This window comes from Zonotrichia albicollis, chromosome 3 (assembly GCF_047830755.1).
Source record: "Zonotrichia albicollis isolate bZonAlb1 chromosome 3, bZonAlb1.hap1, whole genome shotgun sequence".
In the NCBI taxonomy this organism is placed as follows: domain Eukaryota; kingdom Metazoa; phylum Chordata; class Aves; order Passeriformes; family Passerellidae; genus Zonotrichia; species Zonotrichia albicollis.
The window spans coordinates 104,256,454-104,274,313 of NC_133821.1; the positions used below are offsets into that span (position 1 = coordinate 104,256,454).

Below are 17,860 nucleotides of genomic sequence, written 5' to 3' on the forward strand. Positions count from 1 at the left end.
GATGCTGATGGGGTATTATTTAGAATTATTTTTGTGTATATTGTGCCACCTACCATGTAGGTAGCTGGCTTATACCTATTAAAATAGATCTGTACAAATACTTATTTCCCCTGGAAACTATAGAGTATCTGTAGAACATGATGAAAAGTAAAACTTGAATATGGAATAGTCTTTGTCTGGTTGGGCTCACTTGTGTATATCCTATTAAAAAGTTGGTGAAGTGCTCAATAAAGAGCAAAAGCAGCTAAATCATATACTAATTTTTTTTTGTTAAAGGTCTCATTTTTGTGGATGAAGAAAGAGAAAGAGAGTTCTTTTTCAGTAATTTTTGGGAACTGCTGAAAAAGGAACAAAGCTAAGCATAAACCTTTGAGAGCTTTGAGCTCAGAGGTCTTTGCAAAGTGACTACTTGGGTGTGAGGATCTGAACGAGACTGGCTGTTTGTCCCAGACAAAGATTTTTTTTTTCCTGACCAGCAAAAAATATCTGTCTTCCAAAATCAGTATTTCACAGTTTTGCAGAGTAATCTATCTCAAGAAAAGTTCTGAGATATTTTACACTTTTTTCAGTATGTTTATTAAGTGGTTCTGGTGTTTTGGCTGTAAAGAGAATGCCAGGTTCTGAAAGCAGTGTAAATGTCTTTTTTTAGAAATGCATTAAATACTTTAGGCGTAAAAACTAACTGCCCAGTACTTTGTGCAACTCTATTATCCTGTTAACCATAGGAAGAAAATAAAGGCAAAGACTGCATTTCTATTAAAAGATGTGTGTAAAAATAACATCTTGTTATATACATTTAGTCACGTCTAGAGTGAATTATACTAAAGTAAATGACTTGTTAGTGTGCAAGAATAAATAAGTGGTAGAAGTCATGGAACTCTGGGTAAAGTACCAATGGAACTATATAGTGAAAGCAACTGAGGTATTACTGAAGTCAGGGAACTTTGGAAGATGGTGTAGCTTTCATTTATTTTTGTTTTCTGTCTCTTGAAATATCTCACCTTTTTCCACTCTGAATTAGAAAGAGTTGGCAGTTGCTTTCATCAAGCAAATGAATATTGTATGGGAAGTTTGAGGTGTATATAGAATTTTTGTGTTTTCAGAAATACTCCAGTTAGAAGTTGATATTCTTTTACTTCATGATTTGACCAGAGACAAGTTTTGGCTTGATAACATAGCAAGCTTAATCCTTTTACTTGGTTGACAGTCATGTCTAAGTCAAGAGACTTGGAATACCATATAGAGTTTGAAAGCTGAACAGAGGAATGATAGGAAGTTAGAACTCAGTTCAAGCAGGTTGTTTTTTGGTGTTTTTTTTGGGTTTTTTTTGGTCTTGGATGTCTTTGAAGAAGGGAGAAAAAAAGCCTTCAACAGCACCAAACAGAATGCTTGATACATTCTGTCTTACTAGCTTGGAGAGTGGAAGGAGTTGTCTAGCAGTCTCTACTACTATTTTTTACAGCTCTGAATTCTGTGGTATTCATTAGAGGCCTGTCTAGCCTCTTAAGTTAATGAAACTTGATTCAATAAGGGTAAGAGTTGTAAGTGAATTATATCCTTTGGGTATCCTTCCAGGATTCTTCTGAATCTGGTTCTATTTTTGTGTGACTGGATAGGGAATGAAGTTGGATTCTGGTTTTCAGAACAGAACTTCCATTAGTTAAATACAACTCCAGACAGGAAGAAAATGAAAGCTTGTGTAGGCATTTTAAAAATGTAACCTATATATGGTACAAAATTAAATTTGATTTATCACTGGATAGTGGATGAGGCAGATTACTGTCCCCCATCTTTAAGGCATATTCCATATTCAAGGATAAGACCATGTAAATAAGGAGGTAGAATTGATCATTTTGGTAAAATTAGAAAGTAGAAAGAAAGCAAGGTGAAAAAAAGAAGGCTAATACTGCCATATCTTTCAGACCCCCAAATTTGTCATCCTTTTAACAGATTTCTGTTTTTCTTTGAGCTGCCTGTTCTATTTGGGGTGTGAATGAGTTAGAGAAGTTCTGAAACTTTAAAGGCATTAATTTGGTGCCTGTTGCATGCCTTTTGAGTGGGAGAAAATCTATACTCTTGTAAGTTTCTCTGAAAACTCCCCCACTTCCATCAGCTTTGTTTGATTTTTACATTGTTCCACAGGAAACCAAACAAATAGGGTATTTTTGACACTTTGAGATGTGTGGTTTTGAGATTAAGGTTGTTGGCAGCAGTGAATTCTGACAGCAGAAGCAATATTTTAAAAACAAAGTTGCATTTAAGTTCCGGAGTGGCCCTTATGAAAAAAAGGAATTTAAACTCTTACATTGAGAGCCTTTAGGTCAAGAATGGCAGGTTTTTTTCTCTACCTTGCTTGGTTTTTTAAACTCTAGAGATTCCAGATTCTGAGCAATATTTGGCCCTTCTTTCAAAGTAGGGTTAGACTGGATGATTTTTATAGGTCCCTTCTGACTTCAACCGTTCTGTGATTTTGCAGTAACGGAAGTTGGAGTTCTTCTGGCAATAAATATGGTGAGGGATATGAATCAACACATGAAGCTTTTCAGGTCTGTCAGCAGTAGGAGGAACAGGAGTCCTGCTGCTGAATGGGACAGGGACCTGAAGTAGGATGAGAAGGAGACTTTATAGAATGAAGGTGCGTCCTCCTCATTTCAGTCCCTGGGCAAGTGATTAGGCAAATATTTCTGGAGGTCAAGGTAGGAAAGGACAGGTACATGGTTAAGAGTTGTTGGTATTGATCTAAGAAGGAGAAATTATGCCTGACTAGCCCAATAACCTTTTAAAGGAGATGAGGGGCTTGGATATTAGGGGACAGTAGTGAATGCTATTTATCCTGAGTTCAGCAAGGCTTTCTGAACAGACTTCTATAACATTCCCAATGACAAACTGAAAAGATATGACAGAACTGCTGGGGTCAAAGGGCTGTGATCAGTAGAGTGAATTCCAGTGTCTGGCACAAGAGCCAGTCCCTAACGGTGCACTCCAGAGGTTGATGCAAGAGCCAGTATTATTCAGCATCTTCATTAATAACTTGGATGATGGAACATAACTTGGATGATGGAAAAAGTGTGTCAAACAGCTGAAATCCAGGAGTAATGAATTATTGAGAAGGACCTTGACAGAGTGGAGAAATGGGTCAACAAGAATCTCATGAATTTTCAGAAGAGAAGAGCAGAGGTCCTGCCCCTGGGGAGGAATGATTTCATGTACCAGTGGATATACTGGGGGTAGACTGCTGGAATGCAGCTGTGGAAAAAACGACTTGGCTGTCCTGGTGCTGAATGTGTCAGACACAATGTGACCTTGCACACAAAACCCAAACAGCATCCTGGGTTGCTGGAGGCAGTGCATTGCCATTAGATTGTGGGTGTTCTTTCCCCTCTACTCAGTGCAAATAAGATCATACCTGGAGTGCTGGATCCAGCTCCTCAGGAAAAGACCTACATGGACAGTCTGTTAACTGGTCTCTCAAAGGACCAGAAAGGTGATGAAGAAATTGAGGTATCTGTTTATACAAAGAGGAGCCAAGAGACCTGGACTTGTTTAGCCTTGAGTAGAGAAAGTGTGGCATGGGCAGGTTGGTGGTGGTTTATCATTGGTTATAAATACTTGAATTGAAGCATGCAATGAAGATGGAGCCAGACTCTTCTCATTGGTGTATCCTGACATGACAGAGATCATGAACCAAAACTGAAATAGAGGAACTTCAATTTAAACATAAGAGAATAGCTTTGGGGGGTGATAAGATCTCTGGCACAGGTTGCTCAGAGAGGTTGTGAAGTCTCCTTCCTTGGAGACTCAAAACTGGACTGGATGCAGCACTGAGCAACCTGCTCTAGCTGACCCTGCTTGAGCAGGGGGCTTGGAATACATTGGGTTCCTTCCCACCTTGGCCAATGGTTGGGTGGTACTAGGACTGTATCAGTCTTGGAGGCTGGTCATAGTACAGAAACATAAGCCCATAAGTTACTAAAACATGAGTATCTAGAAGCCGCTTAATTTTGTTTGGAACCAGTTAATAAAGAATTGTTAGCAAATTAAAATAATAAAATTTGTGAATAAGTTTTACAATGTCAACAAATTCACAGCTTTCTCAGACACTGGCTTTCACTGATTATTAAATATGAAGAATTCTAATTTTGAAACCAGAATATAATTTAGGAGTAAGTGGTTGTTTATCATACTATGTTTTGTAACAACCACTTAGTAAAATCTGTTTTTTAATCTATTTTCTATTTTATTTATTTATTTTAAAAACAGAACCTTATGTGTAAATAGAAGATGGGAATGTAAACCTAAGGTAGTATTAATTTCCGTGTCCATTTCACAGTGCCCTGCCAGCAAGGAGCATGCAATCTCTATTATCTTGTTTTCTTCTTTACAACCCTTCCCTTTTAGTTGGTTGACTCATTGTAAGGTCCAACCAGCATTCTCTAACGCATCCTGGGATAAAGTATAATCTTCCTTCACTCCCTTATGTAGTTTGTGGCTCCCACTGCAACCATTTAACTACTTATACCTTGTCATTCTTCCTGTGATTAACAGCTTTTTCATACTGACTCATCTGTGTGAGGCCAAGCAAAGACAGAAGAGTGCTAATATGGCTAAAACAAGAGATATTAACCTTGCTGTTGCAGAGTTTTCTGAATTCATTGTTTTCAAATGCAGTTAAAATCTAGCTAAATAGCATAGAGACTTGACAAGGGTTGAGGTAACAATTATTATAAAACCAAGGGCCTATAATTTGTACAAAGCCATTATTATGACAGTGGGTAACCTTTTTCATCTTGGCTTGGACAAGAAAAATCAAGTTTGTTGTTTGAATGCAGGAATTTTGCCCACAGGTATTTTTGATTTTTACCTGTACTCTGGAAGGGGAAAAAAGGTTAATGTGCTAGCGTAATTTGCAGGTGTTTGCAATAAAATTGGGAACTGGTCAGAGAAATCAGGATAGATTCTTGGCACTTGGCAAATTTGATAAGAGTAAATATAAGGGTAGTTAAATGAAAGTGATATTAAAAAACAGTGGTGGATGTAAGAATTCCATTTTAAATAACCATAAGATACCCCCCAGTTTGGGAAGTTCTAAAAGTTAGGTGTTTATGGATAGTGCTTAAACCTGTGGGAGATTGATTCTTACCCTCCCCTCTGCTAATTGCATGAACTTGGTAAAAAAATTCTTCCCAGAGAATGTAAGTTCATAATACTGTGGAGTTTTCAGATTGTTCTTTAATTCACTTAGTTTTATTTTTAACCTGTTTTTTACACGTTTTAAATTTTGATCAAGGCTAAAGAGTAAGATGGATTCCAGTATTGTTTCTAGTGTCACAGTATTCCCTTTTATATCCTCTGGTAGGTTGATTGTTACTGAACAAGGGCTGTTTCACCTGTTGAGTTTCCCATTTCCCACAGGGATATGTGAACTAGTAGCAAGTTGCCTCTTCGTGATTGGCATCAGTGAGACCATTCTTAGAAATACTGGCTTGTGTTCTGCTAAAATGATCTTTTCCAGTGTTGCCAAAAAACCCCCAAAACTAAACAACTCACTCCCATAAACTCTCCCAAGCTTGAAGTTGATCTCAAGTATTTCAGAAGTTTTTTATAAATTCAGGTGTATATTAAAAATTGCATTCTTATGTAATGCCATTTGTTGTTTTATTCTAAAGTCTCTCTGCAGTCTTGTTTCATTGACACATCTCTACAAATTAAACTTTTAGTTAAGCTTTTTTCAGTTTTTATGAGCTATTGTTTCATTTGAAGGCATTGGGATATCCATCAACCATATCCATTTTATATTAAAAGTAGACAAAAGGTAATTTCTGTGTGGTTTGGGATTATTGTGTAAACTCACTTTGTTGGGACCAAGACCTTTATCCTCTTTGTGCGTGTGTACTTGTTTGGTTTCTTTTTTTGTGTGTGTAGTTCTTTTGTTGAGGATTTTTTTCTAAACATAGGATGATTTGTCAGATACCAAAACTAGATTTATCTTGTGCCTAAACTAATCTTGGTTTCCTGCTGTTCTGCAGTAGACTGCTGGCAAGGGAAAAGTTTGTCATAAAGCAAATGCAACTGCATCTTTTTCTGGTATGAGGGAAGGGTGAAAAAACAGTAGAGCCTTGAGACAGCAATTGCTTCTTGACTATAAGTGCTTGCTCTACAGCTAATAATTCTACTTCTTCACAGAGCTTCTTGAACTAGGAAGAATTCCTTGAATTAGGGCCAGAGGCGAATGGACTTGGCACTTGGCTATAACACAAGAAGCTTGTGGTTCTTACAGAGTTGCTACAATTCCACTGTAAAAATTGGCATATCTGACATAGTTTGACCTGTGCTGGCTCATGAACCACTGTTCTGTTGGTCTGGGCCAAACCTGAGCAGTGTGAGGGGTTTATAGCTCTCTTGCAGTTGATACTAGGGAGCAAGTTGTCCATGAGCCAGCAGTGCCTTTGTGGCCAAAAAGGCCAGTGGTGTCCAGGGATGCCTTAGGAAGACCATTTCCAGCAGGTCAAGGGAAGTGATGTCCTCAACCCTGATGAGGTCAGTCTGGAGTGCTCTGTCCAGTTCTGGGATTGCCAGCACAAGAGAGACATGGAGGTCTTGGAATGGGTCCAGTGGAGGGCTATGAGGATGATTAAGGGACTGGAGTGTCTCTCTCTGAGATAAATATGACAGGCTGAAGGAGCTGGGCCTCATCTTTGAGAAGCATAACTGAGAGGTGACCATATCAATGTCTGCTGGTATCAGAAGGAAGGGTGCCAAGAGAAAGAAGCCAGGCTCTTCTCAGTGGTGCTGAGCAATAGGACAAGAGGGAACAGGCAGAAACTGATGCACAGAAGCTTTGACCTGAATCTGAGGAAGAACTTCTTCCTTGTATGTGACTATGCACTGGAACAGCTTGCCCAGAGAGGTTGTTGAGCCTCCCTCACTGGAGACGTTGCAGAACTGTCTAGGTGCAGTCCTGTGCCATGTGCTCTGGGATGGCACTGCTTGAGCAGGGAGGTTAGACTGGATGACTGACTGTGGTCCTTTCCAAATTTCTTTAAATCATACAACACCATTCAGCGTGTGAATGTTATATTATGTGCCTAGTCACAGTTCTGTAGGTTATAAAATGTATCACCATTGCCATTCTTTGGTCTGATAGGGATATGGAGTGTGACTAATGTTTATGTATCCATGCAGAGAAATATTATACTTTGTTGCTTTATTATTGCATGAATAGCAGTTTAAAATTAATTTCAGTGAGCCTAATTTTCTTCTCTGACATTCTTGATGAAAGATTTCCATTTTGTTAAACTGAATTCTTGCTCTTGGAACTTGTTAGCTTTTAAACTTAAAAAATATCACCAAGTTCTTTGATACAAAGTTTTGTTAGTCAAACTCAGAAATTTCTGTAGGTTTTGGTAAATTCATTTATAAATTTTTGTTTGGTGGTTTTGTGTTTGTTTAGCTGTAGTGGGAAGCAGGATTCTTAAAAAATGAACGGTCTTACAAGTGATTGTTAAATGTTTGAGCAGACCTCAAGAAGCAGGTTGTCTTGGAGAAGATTTGAATGTGTGCTGACCTTCAGTTAATAGCTATGGGGAAGCTTTTACACTTTTTATATTTGAAGTAGGTTATTCCTTCGTGGAAGCTGCCTCAGTACTCCTGAATTTGGACTTCCACTTCAAGTTGAAAGTTATATTGAATATTTGTACTATGCCTTGCAGTTCAGTACTTTTTCCCTGTCTGTATCATAGGCTACTTTTATATTTTTCTCTAACTAGGGCAAAATGAGAATTGCTATACTAAGCTGTTCATATGCACAGGTGGTCCAGTGTTAAAATAAATTTTCCATCCTTGTCAAGTATTTTAGTTTATGAATGCAATGTAAATGTGTCTCTTCCTTTTCTTTTACCCATTTGGTAGTGGATACCCTGTTTTCAAGAAAACTAAATGGAAAATACAGACTTGAACGCCTTGTTCCAACTGCAGTCTATCAACATATGAAGATGCACAAACGAATTTTAGGACACTTATCTTCTGTATACTGTGTAACTTTTGATCGGACTGGCAGGCGAATATTTACTGTGAGTACAAAATCTTTCTTTTTGTAGATTCTTTTCACTTTTAAGTACACATAATATGTCACCTAGTTGTTTCCAAAACCTGAATATAGGATAGATACAATGATGATGAATGAAAAGCAGAATAAGTCCTTTACTACTGTTCCTCTCATATTTGCTTTTTAATAGCCATGCTGGTTTACACTCTAAAATAGTTTTGGCATATGTATCTGAACACTAGAGATGTGATGGTGGTTGCTGATGTGTGTAGTTCATTGAGAAAAATGTTCATTTTCAATGGAAAGGATTTACTCTGTTTGGGTTCTTTCTTCTGGCTTTGTTTAGCAAAAAACATAAGCAAACAAGGAACTGCCACCACAGAATTAGATTAGGAAGCCAGAGAGAGAATAATCACATGGTGTGTTGTAACAAATGTTGGTTCACAACAAATTGTCTTTATGAAATCCTAGGAACTTTTTTCAATACTAGTGTTTTTAGTATTTTTAAATATTTGCCTTTTTTTTTGTGTTGTTACGTCATAAATTCTAGACAGATGTCTGAAATCAGTACTGAAATTGCAGGTTTTCAAAGGAATGGGATTTATAAAACCACATAGATGTCAGTGTAATATTTAGATTTCTTTGTGAGTAGTCAGTTTCAGTAGAGACAAAGCTTTCATAAACACACTTCATGCCAGTCCAGGATGCTTTGGCTGCATTTATTGGATTCCTACAAACACTGGATGTAATTGATACCTGTGTGGATTTAGGAGCTTGATTGTGTCCTTCTAACCTCATGTCAGATAGCTTGAACAATGCTGATAGAAGTACAGTTCAGGTTTACTATTTTGCCTTGCAGTCCTAACTTCTAAAATTCTTTCAAGGCAGTTGTAAATATGATTCTCCCTTTTGCCCACATATATCTTGCTGTGTCCCATGGGGAAATGTGCGGTGGAAGGAATGGGACACCTTGCAGTGTTCTGAACGGGCTTATTTATTAGTTCACTTGTTACTTCAGGCATAGAAGAGATTAATTTTCACATTTATTTTGTTTTTGTCACCAAGCTGAATCACAGGCATTAAAATCTCATGTCCTGTGGTTTATACATGATTTACTTGCCAGGAAATAGGCTCTGTGTTGTGGGTTTATTTTGTATATGACATGGCAGAATGCATGAAAGAAAAAAACTGCTGTTACTGTCAAGAGAATTCTCTCATAAAATCTAAGAGAGAAGTAGTACAACCTGGAATAAAATGGGAGATGGAGGATATGTTTCTGCAACCCCAGAGTTTTGCTGGCATTCCTTTGCTGACTGGTGTCCTGGTCTAGTTGCTTGAAAGAAAGTTCCCAGTTTAGATCATGATTACTTCAGGTGTTAAATAAAGTGGCCATAGATATTAATTGTGGTTGCTGAATTTTCATTTTGGAGGGCCCAGGACTGAACAACTTATCTCTGCACTTTGAAGTAAATCCAGTCTTCTTTGGGTGGATGTTTAAGGGGTTGTTGGCAAATGGTTATATTCCACTTTTCATTAAAACCCAAGTTACTCTAGCTGGCCTCATATAGTCAGTGGATAAACAGTCATGAACTGTTGTGTTGTAATTGCATCTGTATAATGAAATGGTGCCAGTTCTTTTCAATCTAGACCACTGCAACTACTAGAGTCTCTAGTGTGGTATGTAAATTTGTGTGCATCAGTGGGGAATTGTTCTTACCTTACATTTTTACTCTGCAGCCTTCAGTGTGATGTTAGTTAGTTGTGTTGTTTTAGACTTGTAATTGGTTCTGGAAACTGCATCATAATTGTTTCTTGTTCCACCTGACATCTGAAGGATTGAAAGCTTCGAAATTCAAGCTTTGTTCATGTTCTGTTTCAAGTTAAAAGGAAAAAAAAAGGTGTTCTCAGCACATTTTTGAGTCATAGTCATCTGGGAGATGTTGTCCTTGCTAGAAAGATGTTACTTCTATTTTGCCTAAAGACAGTGGAAATGGGACAGTTACCAGCTTAGTTGGTCTTTATTGTGTTCATGTAGCAAGGTTGTGGTGCTGGGGGGGCTTCTGTGAGAAGTTGCCAGAAGCTTCTTCCATGTCTGGCAGAGCCAATGCCAGCTGGCTCCAAGAGACACCCACTGCTGGCCAAGGCTCAGCACATCAGTGATGGTGGTAGTGCCACTGGGATAATGTATTTTAGAAGGAGAAGAAAAATCCCAGGGTGGCTGCAGTTGGGAGAGAGGAGTGAAATAAGTGAGAGAAACAGTCCTGCAGGACCTTGTCATGAGTGAAAGAAGGAAGAGGAGAAGGTGCTTCAGGTGCTGGGATAGATACTCCCTTGCAACCTGTGGAGAAGACTGTGGTGAGGTAGCTACTCCCCTGCAGCTTATAGAAACTTTGTGTTCTGGTTCTACTGAAAAGCATGACTTGCAGAACACATGCACAAAAGTATTGTCTTCTCTAGTTCCTGCACTACTTAAATTTCTGACTGCAAAAACCTCCTCTTCTCCTCACCTTTATTTTCCTGTCTCTGCTGAGATTGTTCTTTCTAGGGAATAATAAACAGCATTGTGTAATAGTCTGTGTAAGATTTCCAATCCAATATTAATTTATGTGTTGCTTGGCAGTTTCACTTCATCCCACAAGTGTGTGTAATGGTAGGAAAATGAACCAATTTTACTCCATACCTTGCTAATGCAGTCATCAATTCTCTCTTGGTGCTGAAGTTGTTTTAGGATTCACTTTTGACAGATGCTTTTTAATAGGTATATAATTTGTAGCAGTTGTGGATATAACCTTGGAAACATGAGCTGTGATGTAAGCCAAATACCCTTGCTAGTAGAATTACAACAGTACTTTAAGAGTTGTGGATTGTCCCATTCAGATCAGATAGTAACACATGAATTTGTCTGAAGTCTAGTATTGATGTCTTGCCAAGGGGCTACAGAATTTATAATTTTACCTTAGTTTCTTCTCTTTTGTTTTCTTTCCCCCTGCCTTATTTTTGCCTCATTTTCATTGTTGAGGCTTGGCTGACAGTATTTTTTCTCTGCAGTGGAGATGTACAACATGTGCCTCTATAGTGACACTATAGCCAGCTGGCAGGGAGCAGGCCCATTTTATGCTGATGTTCTTGCCTTGTTTTGCTGCTATTAAAAAGACCTCTGGGGACCCTCCAGGTGGTATTAGGTGCCGCAACTATTTTTTTTTCCTTGCTGACCATTTTGCATCTTTGTAACTGATTTCTTCCTTTTCTAGTGTTGGGTCTGCCATTCCCTCTCCCTACTTTCAGGTCTCTCTAGAGCAGTGAGGCTCTTATTTGCAGTTTTACACACCAGCAAGCACACATATCCTTCTGTCTCAGCTTCTTGGGTTTTTTGGTGGTGACTGCATTTTGAGGAGAATATGCAAGCTTCTTCATACTCCAGTCTCATATCATGGTAACAGAACCACATGAGCAGATACTATCTTTTAGAAGTTGTAACATCCTAACTGACAAACTGATGATGTACAGGTTAGATGTGTGGACTGTGAGACTGGCAGATTGGGGCATTTGCAGGTTTGAAGGGCTGTGATTAGCAACACGAGGTCCAGCTGGAGGCCAGTCACTAGTGCTGTACCACAGGCTTTGGTACTGGGACCGGTACTCTCTCATCCTTCATTTGAGGACCTGGGTGACAGAACAAGAGGGTGCCTTCAGTAGGTGTCCAGAAGATAACAAAACCTGAGTGGTGGATACAGCATCATGTTCTAGCTGACCCTATTTGAGCAGGGAGTTTGGACTAGACCAAAGTATCTTCTCACCTCAACAGTTCTGTGATTCTGTCCTCTGCTCATTGCTGTAACTCAGACTCTGGTTGTGTTCCTTGGTCTGGCACTGTGGCGGTCTAGCAGTTAAAAGAGGTAAATATGTTCCACAGAATCTCAGCATGGAAGTTTTATGCATAGGTAGAAATAGTATAGGCTGTATCATTGCTCTTCTCACCCAAGAGGCAAAAAATATAATTATGAACAAGCTTCTGTAACTATTTCCTTTTCCTAGGAGACCTGATGGTATTTTATAAAAGGTAGATGATAGTGTTGCCATGCTTTCTGCTGTCTTAAAGTGCAATTGCTAGATTACAGAGGCAGATGTGCAGAGGCACTGTAAGTAGATGAAAGAGGAAAAACTGGTGACATTTTATAAGGGTGGTGTCATATTGTAACCTGTAGCACCTGTGTGTGTCCAGTAGCAGATCAGTGCTCTGGATATTATAACCCAACTTTGCATTGCTTCTAAACCTAAGTAATTGAATTAAATGTTTACAATAAACCTTGTCTGTCAGTGTGTGTGCAGTGTTCAAATGTCATGGTATTGAGCCATGGTGCGGTGCAGATGCTCAGACTTTCAGGAAGGCACAGAAACGCAATAAAAAATGAAGGAATGAATTCTGAATTTTTTGTTAGGGCTGGGAATTTATTGTGTACAGGCCAGTAGCTGTTAGAATTGTGTAGGACGACCAGCAAAACTTTAGTTATATATGAATATGTAGATGAAACCTCTTGAATTTGTTGAGAAAGAATGATCATTTTGATGTTTATGTGGATGTGAATATTTAAGTAGGTTTATAATAGTTTGTCCTAATAACAGAATAGCTGTTCATAAATGCTCTTTACCTAACTTGTTGTGATAAGTATGATGCTGATGAGACTAGGAAGATAAGGAACATATGTGGGTATAAATGATAGTCTATACCGGTTTATAATTAACTTTCACTTTTAATGTAAATCTTTATTTTAATGTCTTGCAACAACTTCTTCATTTGTGCTGGATTTTGGAAAAAGTGTTACTGAAGCATAAACCAACATGCTGTAGGATTTGTGATCTGTATTATAAATGCATCATGATTTGTATATACTGTTGAAAATCAAAGTAAACTTGTGTTTTGAATGCAGTGTGGAAAACTGTTAAAAGCATGGGTGGGAGTATCTGCATGTCACTAGTTCTGTTTTTCACTTCACTGTGCTAACTCTAGCATCAAAACTGCCAATGGTGTGGTTGAAATGATTTCTACCTTACTTCTAGGGATCAGATGATTGCCTTGTAAAAATCTGGGCAACCGATGATGGAAGGTTGTTGGCTACCCTGAGAGGGCATGCAGCTGAAATATCTGATATGGCAGTAAACTATGAAAACACCATGATAGCTGCTGGAAGCTGTGATAAAATGATCCGGGTTTGGTGCCTTCGAACTTGCGCACCCTTAGCAGTCCTGCAGGGCCACAGTGCATCTATAACATCATTGCAGGTAGGTTTTTACTTTGCCAAAATCAGTCATGAGAATGTTCAGCATAATAGAAAGGCATGCCTGGCAAGTAAGCTTGAAATGGGAAGGAATTTTCATGGTATGCATTGTGAAAAAACACATTTATTGTCAAAATGCCTGACCTTTGAAGAATCTCAGACATAATCCTTGTTTAAAAAAATTGCATGACACGTGTGGGCAGTTCTGTTTTGAAGTACCATTTCTTTGAAGGCTGTGATTCTGAGCAGAAGTGCATTGAGTAAAAACTGCAGTCTCTGGGAGTACTGTGGTTTTGTTTGCATGACTTACATGCTATTGTGCAACTTGGTTGGTGGGGAGGGAGGAGGTACCTGGAGGGCTTTGGCAAGTAACCCAGAAGGGTTGTTCTGGAGGGAGTGACAAAGCAACATTTTGTTGTTTTGGTGTTCATTCCAATCAGTTTCCCTTAAGTATGGTTTGATGCTTGACTTTTTTTTTTTTTTCCTGTTGAGATGAATTGGGGAATTCCTTAGCACATCTGGAACAGATTAACAGGAAAACTTTTCTTTTTTCTTCCTCCTTTTCCCAGTTCTCTCCACTATGCAGTGGCTCAAAGAGATATTTATCTTCAACCGGGGCAGATGGAACTATATGCTTTTGGCTGTGGGATGCTGGCACCCTTAAAATAAAGTTAGTTGCTATTTTATTTATTGTTACTTCTGTTTATGTGATTAAGAATGATATACAAATATAGAAAAAAATATGACTAAACCAAGCTTGTCATTTTGTCACTGACTACTTCAGTATATGATTGTTGGGTATGATCTGTTTCTGATGTAGCTATAGCTTGCTTGCTTATAGCTTAAAAACTGATTTGTTAATACAACATTTTGTGGATTGATAATGTATATCTGTTAATTTCGAAAATGAGTCCACTGTTGGGATTTTTTAATATAATGTCAAAGTTGGCACTCCATTATTCTGATGTCATCACAATTTCAAATGAAATTAAAATTATGTTAATGAAATTATTGAGATATATATTTCAAAAACCACTTTTAAAGAAGACAGTAATGTCATAGTATAAATCAGGATAGAATATTTTTAATGTTTGTTGTTTCCTTACCTGTGTTACCTTTTCATAGTTGCTCTTGGCTGTAACATGGCAGAAAGCAGAATTCTTGGACAGCCATTATTGATGGCTGAAATTGTGCCTGAAGTTTCTGCCTTCAAAGTTACTAAAAATGTTGTCAGGACTTTTATACACAGTTTTTAAAAATCAACTTGCTCAGCAGCTTTCAAATGTTCTTTGCTCTTTATTTTCCTTTATCACTAAAACCTATAGCTTAAAATTGGAAATAGTTGTTTTAGTAATCATCAGTGATTTAGCTCTGATGATGGGATATGTTCTTATGGATATATGCTCCTCACAGGTAAGTTCAATTTCCTTGTAGTTTTGGTAATTGCTGCTAGAATCTTTTTCTTCCAGTGTGCTGAGGTTGTGCAGAGCATGCAGGAACACTTGCATTGGTACTTTTCTAGTTGTTAGGGCCTTAACTATTTTGATGTTCCCTGGATGTTCTGTCTCTCTTTTGGAACTGTAAATGAAGCTGTGTCTCACGTTCTTACTCCTCTGTTGCCTAGTGCATGCTGTAATCAAATTAAGACTCCCCTTTTTACTGAGCACAGGAGGAGATAGCTTACATGCTTATTTTTGTGTGAAGGAAAGGAGTTGCCACCACATTATTTTTCTTAAGGCTTCCTAAGTTTGAGCTCTTGTTGACAAGATGAAATTGTAGTCTCTCTGATTGGTAAACCTTTTGAGCCCACATGTTTTTTTCTTTTATCTTTCTCTTTTCTTTCTTTTCTTCTTTTCCTAAGTAAAGGTTTAGTCTATGGAATTGATTTTTGAAACTAATTCTGTCATTAGAAATTAGTGAATCCTTGAGAGTTCGGTAGATTATAATATATAAGCTGCGAGATGATTATTAGAAATCATGAAAGTTTGAATGAATCATGGAGTTGGATGAGATTTGTCTTGAGACAAAACTTAGAGAGGGAGAAAATTGGTACCTATTATGGTAGGGGATTCTCCCATGGTGATGTATATTTGTAGAATAAAAATTGTTAGTGATGTGCTCAGCAAATATTAAAAGAAGAGAAGATATTTGAGGTATGCTTTCATGTAGAAGTCATTTCAACAGATTTGATTAGACAGGGGCATAGAGAAAACAGATCAGTTGAGATGTCTTGTGCAGCACAGCAAGGAAGTGGTTTGGTAACCTAAGTCATGCCAGTGACTTGTGTTGCTTAACAACAGAGTGCAGATTAAATTTTGAGACTGGAATTTTTCTACTGCTCTTACCTTCTGTTTTGGAAATACTTTTTATGTTGGGTTTGAGAAGAAGAGGAAGTCATTAAGCTGTATTTCTTCAGTCTGGAAAAAAAGGAATACATGAAGATGAGTAATGTACAGTTGTGAGTGTGTTGAAGAGGGAATATAATGAGAAATTGCTTGTGGGCCCTTATTGTTCTAGAAGGTATCAAATGAAAGTATCAATTTTCAAAGTGGAAGGAGATGGTTCTTTACAAAACATGCAACTGAGTTACAAAACTCCTTGCCACAGGGTATTATTCATTATATAAAGATATTAAAAGGCATCACTGTGTGCTTTTTCTTCTTTTAGGTCTTTGTTTAAGAGAGCTGTAATGTATTTGAAGTAATTGATGCTTTTTAATCCAAACTAAAACTTGATAAAAATGTCTAAATTAGAAACAAGTATGTCTTTTAGGCCTGGAGTATAACTGTGTGCCATTTGTAATACCAAAAACAGTTGGACACACAGATGAGTCTTAATTTCCTGAATTGAACAGTGTACTAGTTTAGGGAAATTGTTAGTTAGGCGAAGTTTTTCTTAATGTGCTAAGCTGTAAGCCTTCCTAACTGTGCTTATCATCATTATTCCAGTAAACCAAAATAAATTTTCCTGGGAAACTTGCAATCCAGTGTAATTTTCCACAAGAAGGCTGCATTGCATGGCCAGTGCAGCTCAGCAATGGGTGTATATTGTCAGAGCAGTTTTCAATGAGGTGACCGCACTTCGTACACACTTGGATGTGGTTCTCCTCCCAGAGCTGCAGAAGCGTGGCAGGTTCCCTCTACATCCATTCAGTTATGTGCTGGGGAAAAACAAGTACCAGCAATATAAGAGCATCAAGAGAAAGAAAGATGCCTGTTAATTTTTGTCATAAAGCATTTTTGCCATAATGTCATTTTTGAAGTTACATTAAAAAAATATGATGTGTAGGCTGTCTGGAAGAGAGTATCACTGATGAGATGGGAGGTTTATCCTTCCATTTATCTATGTAGTAAAAAATACAGGCTTTCTTCTGTTCAATATTTTTGAAGAGGAGGAAAGCTGGCAGGGACAATAAGATCTTACCATGGTTGTTCAGCCTCTGAGCTTGCTGCCCTGTGTCTTGTTCTAGTACAACTCCCACCCCTGAAAGGAGAAATTGGAGATTTCAAACAAGACTTAGAGTTCTGAGTAGATCAGGGGAAAGATGCTGTAACATGTTTAAGTCAGAACTTGAATTCATGTTCCTCCTGAGCTTGACTGCAGCCTGCTCTTCAAGGATGCAATTTCTATCAGTGATGAAAATGTGTCACTAAATTATCCCATGCTTCAATTGGGGATGGGTGGTAAAGTCTTGAAATTTTAGCTACTTTAAAGAAAAAAAAATCAATATATCCCATGCCTGCTTTTTGTACTCAACACTACTTGAATCACCTGGTGCCACTGGTGAGGGGCAGCCTCATGATGATCATGTGGTTGATTGATTGTCATTTCAAGATGTTTGGCAGTGCCATTAGTACTTTGCTGAACTTTTTCATGGAATAGGGGAAAGGCAGAGTTTGTATTGTGTTCAGTGTGCTCTCAAAAATAATCAGTTTTATTTTTAACTACACTGTGTACTTTCTGTGGTTTTTCCTTATCTTTGCAAATGTTTATTTTGTTTCATTCTCAGATTGCAAAAATCTTGTAACTCAGCTTTGCCAACACCTCTGCTACAGTTTATATTATTTAATTAATAGTATGTCTGAAATTAGTTGGTCTCCTGTTTTTTGATAGCCTTGTTAATTGAGGCATGTTCTGTGTTTGGGTCAGACATATAGCTCAGTCTGGAGATGTTAGTGACAGCTTTGTTTTGATGAACTGCAAAAGGACATATTACAATAGATTTAGTGTCACAGGATGAGAGAGACATTGGTGCAGCTGACCACAAAATTCTCAGGTTGTTCAAAGGAAAGTGAGCAACCTTGTTCACATGATTCTGTGATTAGTGTGGATGCATGTTCTCTAGTGTTACAGGGGCACCTGTGTGCTCTTCTTCTTTCCTTGAAGAGATTTATGATCAGGAAGCTATCATGTCTGTCTAAAAGCAGTAACATTCCAGGTAGAATAATTCAGTTTCCAAACAGAGGAAGACTGGTTGTTGCTGCGGGCAAGGAATTCACAGAATGTAGCCCCAACAAGATGGTAAAACAATTGAAAATTT

At 38.1% G+C, this 17,860-nt stretch overlaps 1 protein-coding gene across 3 annotated transcripts in view; it reads left to right on the forward strand.

Moving 5' to 3' along the window:
• The window catches only part of PHIP (PHIP subunit of CUL4-Ring ligase complex), a 110,307-nt gene that overhangs the window by 13,714 nt on the left and 78,733 nt on the right, over positions 1 to 17,860 (forward strand). For all 3 annotated transcript variants that reach the window (XM_074538339.1, XM_074538337.1, XM_074538338.1), the window contains exons 7-9: positions 7,909 to 8,069; positions 13,103 to 13,324; positions 13,890 to 13,990. In XM_074538339.1, coding sequence (XP_074394440.1) covers positions 7,909 to 8,069; positions 13,103 to 13,324; positions 13,890 to 13,990 — 484 coding nt within the window. The remainder of the gene's footprint in view (positions 1 to 7,908; positions 8,070 to 13,102; positions 13,325 to 13,889; positions 13,991 to 17,860) is intronic.